Source organism: Orbicella franksi, chromosome 2, assembly GCF_964199315.1.
Source record: "Orbicella franksi chromosome 2, jaOrbFran1.1, whole genome shotgun sequence".
Lineage (NCBI taxonomy): Eukaryota > Metazoa > Cnidaria > Anthozoa > Scleractinia > Merulinidae > Orbicella > Orbicella franksi.
The window spans coordinates 10,252,525-10,264,511 of NC_138146.1; the positions used below are offsets into that span (position 1 = coordinate 10,252,525).

Below are 11,987 nucleotides of genomic sequence, written 5' to 3' on the forward strand. Positions count from 1 at the left end.
TGAAAAACACCTTCAAGGTATCTGTTTCGTCACATAAGCTGTCCGGTGGCGTCAGTCACCAACAACAGTTCTTTTCAGAACTACACTCACCCCGACGATCACACTATATGAACTAAGCCATGGATATTGCGATATTGTCTAATGTAACATGCAAGTATTTCCAAAGATAGAATGATAAGCAGAGGTGAAAGCAAGTCACCTTGTTTGATTTTATGATTGACAGAAAAAACATAGAAACGCGCCCATTGAAAAACGTTGCATGGGAAAATGCAAATAAGCTAGAAAAGAGAAAGAGAGCATGCGTAACTTCACGGAGGCTGGTCAACCTGACTGTCAATCATGTAATCCCCCGTGTACGCTGTGTTCACAAGTATTGTGTCTTACTCAGACAACCGAAACATAGTGCTATTCATCGAAGAAGAATTGCTTTAATTAGTCGGGTTATCTTGATTAGGCTATATTGTTTAAAAATTGGTCAGATGTAAAATTAAATCACCTTTTAAATGTCGGGTTTTTATCAGAACTAAACTAACAGAATAATTTGTGGAAAGCCAAAAGCAAAACTACAAACCATTTGCAGTCCGAATGTTTATTCATATTAGGTTCACACAGCTGGTTTAAAAATCTCTGACACAATCCGATGGTGCGATCGAATTTAGCGATCTCTCTGCGAGGAAAGCAATTTCGTCTATGTTCGTAATACACTTAGAGTAGAAAAAAACTAAAATCAAAAATAAAAGCTCACATTGAAAATAGAGCTCCAATGTGGACAGATTTCGAAGTCACTGAGTTCGTCTGGTGATCGGCCATCGGTGATCACGAAGCGTTAAAAAATGCTTCCAAAACAAAACCAACTCTCCACGCGAATAAGTGGCTACTTAAAACATTAAAAGCAAGGACTACATGAGAATTTCCGTTCTTAAATACGGATAGATTACAGAATTCCACTGGGCAGAAGTTGATTTTTTTTTTCATCATAAAGGATTGCTCGCGATCATGTGTTTAGTATACGGATAAACACTTCACGCTCTGTTGATATGCAAACGCAGCCTTTGCTCTTTACTGATGAAAAGAGCATTTCACCACTTTTCAAACAATACTAATTGCTCCAATTGTATCTCCATTGTCTGTAAACGGACGCAAAGCAAAATTTTACAACTCTCATTTGGGAATTCGGCAATTCAGATCTTAAGAGACCGAAGCTGGGGGTGACATTTTGCAACCTCATTCCCAGGTCATTGCGCCCACAAAGCATCATGGGTACCCCACTTTTGCCAGGCGATGCTTTTCAATGGATGCGATTCTGTAATGATTGTCGATGAAACTGTTGTTTAATACACAACTTGATAGATTTGTATAAGAGGTCCAAATTCAAGAAATATTTATTACTTTTTTTGCCCTTTTCATACCAGTTTGCCCTGGATCTTACAATTTCTCCTAGTGCAATAAACTCTTGCATACAGTGATAATCTGTTTGAGGAATATCCATATTATTCAAATTTTTTGAGCTTGGGTCTTTATCACATGCTGTTTGACAATTTTTTATCTTCTTTTCCAAACTTGCTAATGTTGCTCTTCTTTCTGTAGCCTTGGATTTACTATAGCCAATAGTTTCTTGCCGAATTTTGTATGTAATATAATCCCATAGAACCTCAATCCATGTGCAAACCATATGCAATATTTACCTCTAATGAGTGATACATACAATTTCATCGTCAATTAAGTTTGCATTGAACTTCCAAAAGGAGGGGCCATGACGTTGATTTTCAATTCCCTTAATAAACAAGGTGATTCCTGAGGGATCCAATTTAATCACAGGTATAATGTCTACGCTCTCTACATCTTCTTGTAAACTACTGGAAGTTAGCCAGAAATCTAATCGTTGCTGAATCACTGGATTTTTTTGTCACCAAGAAAAACATTTCTCATCTGGATATCTAACTCTGCAGATGTCTATTAAGTCAAATGATAGGTGGATTTGGTCTATTATTTTGACGGATTTTTTTAATCTACTAGGCTTTCCTCTTAAACCATCAAACTCGGGATCTAAGGTTATATTGAAATCTCCTCCAATGATTTTAACCCAATCAGCTTCTATATTAACACTTTCAAGCTTAGTTTGAATCCCTTGGAAAAAGATGCACTGCTCGCTGGTTCAAAAGGTTGCATCAGCACATTGGCCATTAAAATAAAATAACAACCTTGCTTATCGTGCATACATGATTTCAATTCAAAATCAAGCCTTTCTTTGACAAGAATCAAAACACCTCTAGTGTGTTCAGAGCAGTGAGCAAAATGAAGATCTCCAATGTTCCGCTGGGTTTTCCGTATATTTTCAACATCTGGCAAACAGCAAGGTTCTTGCAAAAAGACTATGTCGGCCTTATCTTTAGAAAACCACTGAAAGAGTGCTTTTCACTTCTCAAGAGTTCCCTGTGCATTGAGTGATAACAATCCAAAATTTACATTACGCTTTGTGAATTAGACAAAGTAAGAACAAAAGTAAAACTTTTACCTTGCTCTTTTATGCGAGAAAACAAGGTGAAGGAGGTATGTGCAACTAAAATTTAGATTGTGAGGCTGGAGCCTCTGGAAAAGGAAAAAAAAAGAACAATGACAATAAGCAACATGACTGAAAATACACACACAAAAAACACATTACATAATAATGGGAAAGGGTATTAAAATAGCAGCCAGCGTAAGCTGTTAATTAAACTACCTACAGACAAGGTATTGTAATTAGAATGGTACATAAAGACCAGATAAATTAACTTTGTGGCTCCATTACATTACAAAAAGGGAAAAGAAAAAAACCTGAGCGGCAAATCTAAGCAGAAGATAATCTGCCATCAATAAACAGTTTATTGGGCTCAGCCCTACTAAAATAGGCTGACTTGCCCACCTTCTTTCCAGCAAAAAATTTAGGCCGCACCTTCTTTCTTTGATCAACAGTTTCTTTAGGCAAGTCTACAGAAATTCCAAAATTATTATCTTTCAATTTCCTAGCGTTGCTCATGACCCTTTCACATAGTTTTGACATGACTTTCAAGGCTGTCAAGTTTTGTTTCCGTTGCCTCAAGTTTTTTAAGGACAGTGTCAAGTTTAGGCACCATGTCTTCTGCCATTTCGAGTACTGAATGCACTTTGTCGATTCTGCTAGGTCAAATTTTGTCTTCAGGTGATCGGTTATCCTCTTTGCTTGAGGTAGAGCTACTCTTTCTGCTATTAGCCCGGAAATTGCATGATCTATAGGATTTTATTTGTGGTGCAGATTATGCAAATGATATGCAAATAATGTCCTTCCATCGTCTGTAAACTTTTTGAAATCACCGTATTAGTCGATATTGCAGGCACATGCATCGTTTTACATTTCTAGGTGAAGGTCTTTGTGACTGCAATTGTTGCACTAAAAATGGAGACTTGTTTTGTTTGCTTTCTGGGTATAGTTCATTTAACATTTCTATTACAATTCTAATCTTAAATTAACAGTTACCTGTAAATAAGACCAAATGTTGGCTTTCGTAATAGGCACTGGGAACATTTTTGATGATTGAGGTGAAGTTGCTGGAAGCTGTTATTGTAAATTTCCGCTCCGAAGTTTATTAAAAATGGACAAGAGGCAATCCGCTCTACATATTGATGGTCCTAAAATTAAATTTCGGAAATCAAAGCATACAGTTTCATTGAGGTCACCGTACCATTTGTCAAAAAAATCTCTAATAAAGAACACTGTGGTCTTGCAAGCCTCTAAAAAGCTCTTGAGTATGCCAAATTATAAGTTTCAACCATGGGCATAGAATCCGCTGCAAGAAAATCCTGCTATTGAGGACAAACTCTCCATGTTGCACAAATAACAGTGAAGAAACGTAAGTCGCATTGGAAGAAGAATCCAACATAGCGAGTGGAAGTGATAACTAGCCAGAACTTCACGAACTGAAATCCCATCCAAGTGTTAAAATTTTGCCCACAGAGAACATTTTTGCGCTTGTCTAAGCTGATACACTCTGACACTTGAATAATCTGATGAGCTATCATATTGCAAAGTCACACAACAGCTCTCACAAAAAGCTTTATCTATTTATAGTAGATTTAATCATCGCAACACGATTGCTTGTATGCAGTTTGATTTTGAGGTCATTTGAATCAGCAAAGAATCGATTTGCGCTACAGCGAATTTGACAGGAAAAAAGGTCAAATAGGACTCCTTTGTTCCTGTGTGCTAGCCACACTAAAAGTGGGCATCCGAGAAGTTTGCAGTTTAAGAGACTATATGTTGCAGAATAATCTGAACATGCGGTCATGCAGCAAAGTATGTGTGCAAAATTTTGAACAATTTTTTGCTTTTAAATAGGTTTTTTCACCTCAGCTTGAATTAAAATTTCTTGTTATTGAACTTCCTTTCCCATTTCTTTCATTTGGTTTCCTGTATTTGGGAATTTTGGGTTTTAAAAGTGAACAGTTACTTGCACATTGGATTTCTGCATATTTAATTTACTCAATTTTTCAATTTTCTCAGCTTCTGTGGGACATTTTGTTATGCGGTAAAGAAATAATATAATATCTTGTTTTCTTATCAGTTTTACACATCAGGTTGAGTTCTTTTTGCTAATATTTTTTAATATTTTGACCCTTCATTTATTTAACTTAAAATAAACGATGTCTTGAAACCTGATCTTGTGTCTGTGGTTACTGCACATATGGTTTATTTTTGTGCTTTCGCTCGCTCTGAAATAGTCCAAAAAATGCCAGGGAATTAGGGGTGGGCCGCGGGCAATTTCATTCAGGCATCAATGGTTTAATACTATGGTTAATACCCACATTCCAATCTAGTGGACCTGAGTTAGATTCCAGGATTCATCGGCTTTTTTTCCCGTTTGTGTTTTTTAAGCCACTGGTCTTTTTCTTTTCTTGTTCAACTCTTTTTTGGTGAAGGGCATCCACAAGTAGCTACATGTACTTATTTCAAGCTAGGAACTGATAAGAACACGGTTTTTGAGTTATTTTTTTTGTAAAAAAAATACCTCTTAGTCGGCGTGTCGGGTGTGTTATGGACGGGTCAATGGGTGAGTGAGTGAGTGAGTGAGCAAGTGAGAGATGTATGTATGTCACACCAATCAGATTGGATCTATTATGAACAGCCAATCAAATTTTTTGTTGTAAAGGTAAATGGTATGCGAGAAACACAAGGTATGTATAAACACAAGGTATGTATAAACACAAGGACTTTGGTAATTGAAAAATATAGAGAGAGTGCATGTTGCCGGTTTGTGATTTTTAGTCCGGTTTGGAGGGAAGTGTGACAGTTACATACATACATTGGGTTGTTTTAGAGTGCATAATTTTCAGTGTAATGGTGGCTAGTTATGAACAAGATGAGTCTTGAGTTTTGAAGCAGTTCATGAGTTAGTAGTAGGCAAATGGCACGAGATATTTTTATTTTTAATTACAAAGGGTAACTTGATACTTCAATTAGAGGTCACGAATCGTCGGTTCTAGTTCTTAGGATGTGTTTTAGAGGAGATGAGACTATTTAGATTTGAAGCAGTTCTAATGTTTACAATACTAAGTGGGGGTAACGATTGTTTTGTTCTTATTGCATGCAAATATAATGAGATTTTTATTTTTTAGTTACAAAGTGTAATTTGACACTCTTGTTTTTCACAAGGTAGTAAATTCAATTAGAGCTGACGAATCGTCACCACTTGTTCCCACGAGATGTTTGCTATTTTTAGTTACAAATGGTAACTCAACACTTTTGTTTTTCATATGGGAGTAAATTCAATTAGAGCTTACAAGTTATCGGCTATTGTTCCCAGGATATTAAACAAAAAAGAAACTTTCATTTCTAGATTGTTTTTACGTCTCTGCAGTAGCAGTTTAATAGTTTTAGTTGATGACATTAATTTTAGTCCGACATTTTTAAAGGTAAAAAGTATGAAAACTGTTCAAATGTTCTTTGAAGACTGCGTGGCGTCAAGTTAAAGTGCATTTAATTAAATCAGACTTTCAACGTGTCAGAGAGGTTTTTTTCTTTCTTTCTATTTTGAGTTATTTTTTTGTAAAAAAAATACCTCTTAGTCAGCTCGTTGGGTATGTTATGGACGGGTCAATGGATGAGTGAGTGAGTGAGTGAGTGAGTGAGTGAGAGATGTATGTATGTCACACCAGTCAGATTGGATCTACTATAAACAGCCAATCAAATTTCTTGTTGTAAAGGTAAATGGTATGTGAGAAGATTTGATCCTGATAGAGTTCAGAACAGCCATATTTATTCTTCTATAAAAGAGGAGGAAGTATTCATATATTGGGTTTATTTCGACATTTTCTGTGGATTAGGCTGAGGATTTTAGTTATGAACGAGATGAGCCTTGAGATTCGAAACAGTTCATGAGTTAGTAGTATGCAAATGGACAGGATATTTTCATTTTTAGTTACAAAGGTAACTTGATACTTTTGTTTTTCACAATGAGTAAATTCAATTAGAGGTCATGAATCGTCGCTTCTAGTTCTTAGGACCTGTTTTAGAGGAGACGAGACTATTTAGATTTGAAACAGTTCTAATGTTTACAATAGTAAGTCGGGGTAACGATTGTTTTCTTCTTCCTGCATGCAAATATAACAAGATATTTTTATTTTTTAGTTACAAAGGGTAATTTGACACTCTTGTTTTTCACAAGGGAGTAAATTCAATTAGAGCTGACAAGTTGTCAGCTATTGTTTCCAGGATATTAAACAAAAAAGAAGCTTTCATTTCTGGACGGTTTTTATGTCTCTGCAGTAGCAGCTTAATAGTTTTATTTGATGACATTCATTTCGGTCCGATATTTTTAAAGGTAAAAAGTATGAAAACTGTTCAAGAAGACTGCGTGGTACCAAGTTAAAGTGCAATTTAATTAAATCAGACTTTCAACATGCCAGTAGAGGTTTTTTCCCTCTTTCTTTCTATTTTCGGTGAAGTTGTGTTTTGTTTTGTAAAAAGGGTAAACTTATTACTCGTATAAAATGCTAAAAAGTCTCTTAATTAACTTGAGTATTTTTGAGCAAAAATTCCTCTTGGGGGTTGGAAGGGCTATGTGATCGGTGAGTGAGGGAGTTATGCATGTGTGTGTGTCACGCCAATCACAGTGCGGGTTGTATCAAAGAACGAATCAAATTGCCTGTTAGAAAATAAGATGGTATCTAGATTAATCTGGAGACGTGCCAGATTACTGTAGTTTATTCAGTCAAACATTTTATGGCTCAGTATTTAGCTATCTTACCATGACCGATGTAGCATTGCATGTACATCATAAATTCCCAGTTTTTTTCTTGCTGTACATCGGAACCAAAAAAACTTGTCAAATTAACCAAATCATTACTGTAAACAGCTACATGAATGCTCCTATCTCTGATACTTCACACAAAAAAATAACTCTTGCATGCCTTGCGTGCCTATGTTTGACATAATGTCACCTTGCTGTTTTGCATAATTGACCTCAAATTTCATCCGTTGGTTTACATGTGTGTTTGTAATTCATGATAAAAAAACTCAATTTCTCTGTAGATCTTTCCCAGCTACCCTGCGGGCAGAGTCGTTTTGATCTTATTCGCAACCTATTCGAACTCAATCTGATGGCGCTGAGTTGCGTGAAGCAGACCATGCTTTTGTCTTCAGGCAAGAAGAAAAATATGTTGGGCAAGGCAACAAGAAGTTTAGAAGGAAGTGTCTCAATTGAATCGAGAACATGTCAGTCATCATCCACTGGGAAATAGACGGGTTTGCTCATAGAGCACTTTGATTCTTTTAAGTTTTCGAATGTACCTGCAATGAAAAACTTCAGAAACTCCCATAAAGACATGTGCAAATTAAGCTGGAGCTCACAAAAGGGCATCTATTCTTGCTCCATGCCTGATCCAGTCCTCATTTTGCCTACTTCTTAGCCCGACCAGTACTTAAAGTTTTCTGTACCTGTACCTGAGAATCATTTGAAATTCAGTGACATACTCTTGGCTCATTGAAAGTCAGCAGTTTGTATGTCATAAAACATAGAGAATTTTGAGGTGGGTTTTATCTTACAGAGAGACTACCTGAACATATTGGCATCCAGTAATGACGCAACTGTAACTGTGAGGATCGTATTATCTTGTTGTTAATGCATTTTAACCTCACCCTCTAGGTGACCGTTATGAATCTGAACCTAGAGGCACAGACCAGTTTGATGAGTTTAATGGAAAAACAACACGGAAAAGTAAAATCAGAGAATGGCGTGAACGAGCAGGGTCTTATGGAGAGTACAAAGATAGGGAAAGGTAACTTTTAATGTTGTTTGTTTTTAACATAGACTGTTCACAGCCTCTCTATTTACTCGTGCAAAAGCAAAAGTGAGTGAAGCGAGCGTGAAGCATGTGGGGGTGGGGGTTGAGGTTTGCGAGCAAAAAGTTGCTAAAATGGGAAGAAAGCAGAAATCAAGCAGTCCTTCCAATTTTTTAGGATATGACCTTGTTCTTTTGCTATTTGCTTGGGGAATCTTAGCAAGACATCTTGCATATCTGCTGAAAATTTATCCCGAAGATGTTACACAGTGTGGCACTCATCAAATACAATGAGTGACCTTCCATGGGAAACCGTACACAAACGCTTAACCTTTAAACAGGTAAAAATTAATGCCTAACAAATGGGTTCCTAACGACTTTTCAAAGCGTTTAAACAGTATTGTTAACGCATTGAATGTCTTAGCGAAAATTTCTAACTATTCACCAAAGCGTTCTAATGGCTGGTCCTGATTTTCCAAACCACTAATAGCAATGTTTCTAACGGATAGGCTAAACGACATAAACGGCTTTACAGATCGAGCTATTAAACGGTTTGGTAAAACGTTTAATTGAAAGATCTAACGCTTTGCGTACATGTTAGAGAAAAAAATTAATTTCCACAAGTAAACAAAAGGGCATCACAATGCTTTGTGTCAGGTAAGATCATTCCAACCATAGTTAGTGGAGGGGACTGGTTGTGAAACCCGGCAAACTTCAAAGGGCCGGCCTTTTGTTTCGCGTTTGAGGTTGAATTGCACCATCACGTGACATTGACCGTGCACACGCCAAACGTTCATTCCCAAACAATATGGCGGACACGAACGATTTGTTTATCATTGGAGACGATTTTGACGCTATTTTAGGTATTTTGGAAGACGAAGAAGAGCTTGATGAACAGTTTAGAGAAGCTGCAGATGAAGTAAGTATTATATTCTTTCTTAGCCACCCAGAAGTTAGCGAAAAGCACTGTGCTTTGACATTCATCTTCTTTCAGCTCGATCGAGTATCATCGGGTATCATCGGTGCTGCTTTTTTGTAGCGACTTGTGTTATAACTAAATCCTTGTACTGACGATGTAATTATTAAGTGGTTTCTTATTTTATTTCCATTAACTATGCTTAGAACTAGACTTTGTAGTATCGTTTTATGACTGATTTCTCAACTGAAAGTTACTTTTGTTTACAACAGGTTCAACTCGAAAACATTGTGTGCGAACTGTGCTACAAGAAATGCAAAAGCAAGAGCGGACTGAAACGACACAAGACAGTCAAACACAAAGATACGAGAGATGTTGAGAAGCAAAAAGAAGGAGGACAAGAGAGCTATTTAACTTTTGTAGCTTACTCAAGAATTGTTGAAAAAGCTAAACACAAAATTGCTGACAACAAAATCTATCCAAAATCAATCAGAGACGAACTAAGATCCTACACCTACAACAATGGTCTGCAAGACGTAACAGCTGGATTCTGTGATATTGAAGACCTATATAAACGCTTGATAATGTCTGGAAATGCTGAAAGATTCTATTCTTCCTTCTACTCGACCATAGCTCTGAATACAGTTAAGCATTTTGAGGGATATTCAAGGAACGCTGCTACACTACTGTCTACCAAGGTTCCTGATTGTATGTTGGCACACAGCAAGGAGAAAATTGAAAGCATGTATACTTGTGCCCCATTAACTAAACTTTCAGATGAGGAAAAAGCTGGACTACAGTATATTGGAGGTTATGTGCTTCATAAACTTCATACAAAGCATGCTGGTAAATCATCAGAAAGTGAGCAGGCGATCTCCATCCTTAAGGCTGGCAAATTAGAAGACCAGAATGACATTGAAAACCAGAAGTTAACTTCATCTTTAAATCGTGGTGGTTTGTGGGCAATTTCAAAAAATGCTCAATCAATTTTTGAGAGAACTGAACATTATTTCAGGGATGCCAAAACAATAACTGATTAAAATTAGAAATTATTTACACTCATATGTGCAAGTTGAAATATTTACATAGAAAAAATACATGTCTATCTATTAAACAATGAAACATCATCCTTGTGAAAAAGTAGGGGTGGGGACTAAAAGCCCCCCTCCTCCCCGCACTGTCTGTAAAATAAAATAAATTTGACTTATGTATAAGTTAATCATCGTTTCTTTCTCTTTGGCTCTGAGTCATTTGAAACATTGACCCATGATCTGTGTCTGTCTTTCCTCCCACGCGTGTTCCCAGACTGACAAGAGACGGTACGTTGTACTCTGATGGTGTTGTTGTTGTAGCCAAACATCTTCATGTCAGGGTTGTCATTTCTTCTTCCAAGCTTTCTTTGGTTTCCAAAGTATTCTTCTAAAGGATCTTGGCAGAACCTCTCAGTTAAAGTGCCACTGAAACGAAATTTTCGTATGTGAGATTTTTGCTTAGTAATAAAGTTTCAACCTTACCTGGAAACACTGCAGACTTTTTTTTCGCATACGGTAAGCGAAAACTGCTTTTTCAGCCGTTCGAAGTTGGCTGGTTAAGCCCAAAATTGGCGGCCATCTTGGCGCAGCCAAAACAGCCTAGTGATGTCACTGGTTGTATTACTCTCATGCCGCGCTGAAAATTTAGAATGATTATGGGAGAATACTGTTCGAAGCCCCCCAAAAACATCTTGAGGACATCTCAGAGCTGTAAAGCAGATAATAACAGTAGCCTTAGACATGAAGAGGTGGAGAGTCGATCCTGGGGCTTTTCAGTCTATTTAATTGGATATTTGCAGGCTATTTTATGTATACAAGCAAACGAGTGGGAGTTCTTAGATCGCAAAATGATCGGGACTCTTGGTGAAATGGCCACCACTCAATTAAACAATATCTACACTCATAAAGTAGAAAAGACATGAAAACAAGAGAAAGCGGCTTTTGAAAATATTATCCGGACTGCTACTGCACGAATCGCAGCAACAACGCTTCGAGTTTCGAGTCGCTTTGCTTCGAGGAAACCGGACGCTTTGTGAGTTTCACTGCAGACGAGATTGTGCTACAGTGACCTTTAGTCCAGTTGTATCTGCTACATCCTACAAGTTATCAAAACAGCAACAATTTAAGAAACCCTCTTCTTTTATATCAGGGAGCGAATTTAAACTATAAAGGTAAACTAAGCTGCCATGACCCTACAGGTATGTTTTCAGGAAACGAGAGAAAGCGTGACAATGTCGGCGGCGAAAGGTCATATGTGCAAATTAGTTCAAATTCTGTTTAATAAACCTTCGAAAACAGTGTAAACTAGTGACGTTTTAACGAATTGCTTTGAATTTGGATACTATTAAATGAAGATCATAGACATAAGTATGTGCTAAAGAACTCAAAGTAATCCATCGACCGTGAAATATTGCAATTGGGAGATACGTGTAAAAGAGAAGCGAAATTCCCACTTTGTTTACACTGATATGTATGTGGCGATAAAGCAAACCCTGCTGCGGATCACAATTTTCAAAGATACATTTTGTCTACCACAAGAACTCTCACTTATTAGTATCATAAAAAGATGCTCTCTGTGTGCAAAGAAGTGCTCGACTCAAAGCTTGTGGACCGTTAATAACTTCGTGATTGTGCGGATGGCTGATGCGCTTACGGCTTTTTCTGCAGTAATTTGCCGAGGATATATTCGAACCTTGTGTAATAGACCTTAGATAAACGTGGGAATCCAAATTTCAGAACCAGGCTGA

At 37.2% G+C, this 11,987-nt stretch overlaps 2 protein-coding genes and 1 pseudogene across 4 annotated transcripts in view; 2 read left to right on the forward strand and 1 right to left on the reverse strand.

The window, feature by feature from the left end:
- Nucleotides 1-11,987, forward strand: part of LOC145479973 (clathrin interactor 1-like) — a 111,207-nt gene that overhangs the window by 29,189 nt on the left and 70,031 nt on the right. For all 3 annotated transcript variants that reach the window (XM_081458462.1, XM_081458461.1, XM_081458460.1), the window contains exon 5: nt 8,157-8,289. In XM_081458462.1, coding sequence (XP_081314588.1) covers nt 8,157-8,289 — 133 coding nt within the window. The remainder of the gene's footprint in view (nt 1-8,156; nt 8,290-11,987) is intronic.
- LOC145480014 (uncharacterized) lies at nt 8,296-10,422 on the forward strand. The gene is made up of 2 exons (XM_081458510.1): nt 8,296-9,211; nt 9,481-10,422. Exons 1-2 carry the CDS (start codon nt 9,101-9,103, stop codon nt 10,246-10,248), a joined length of 879 nt encoding a protein of 292 aa, XP_081314636.1. The 5' UTR covers nt 8,296-9,100; the 3' UTR covers nt 10,249-10,422.
- LOC145480049 (uncharacterized) overlaps nt 11,509-11,987 on the reverse strand; it is a 6,482-nt pseudogene continuing 6,003 nt past the window's right edge.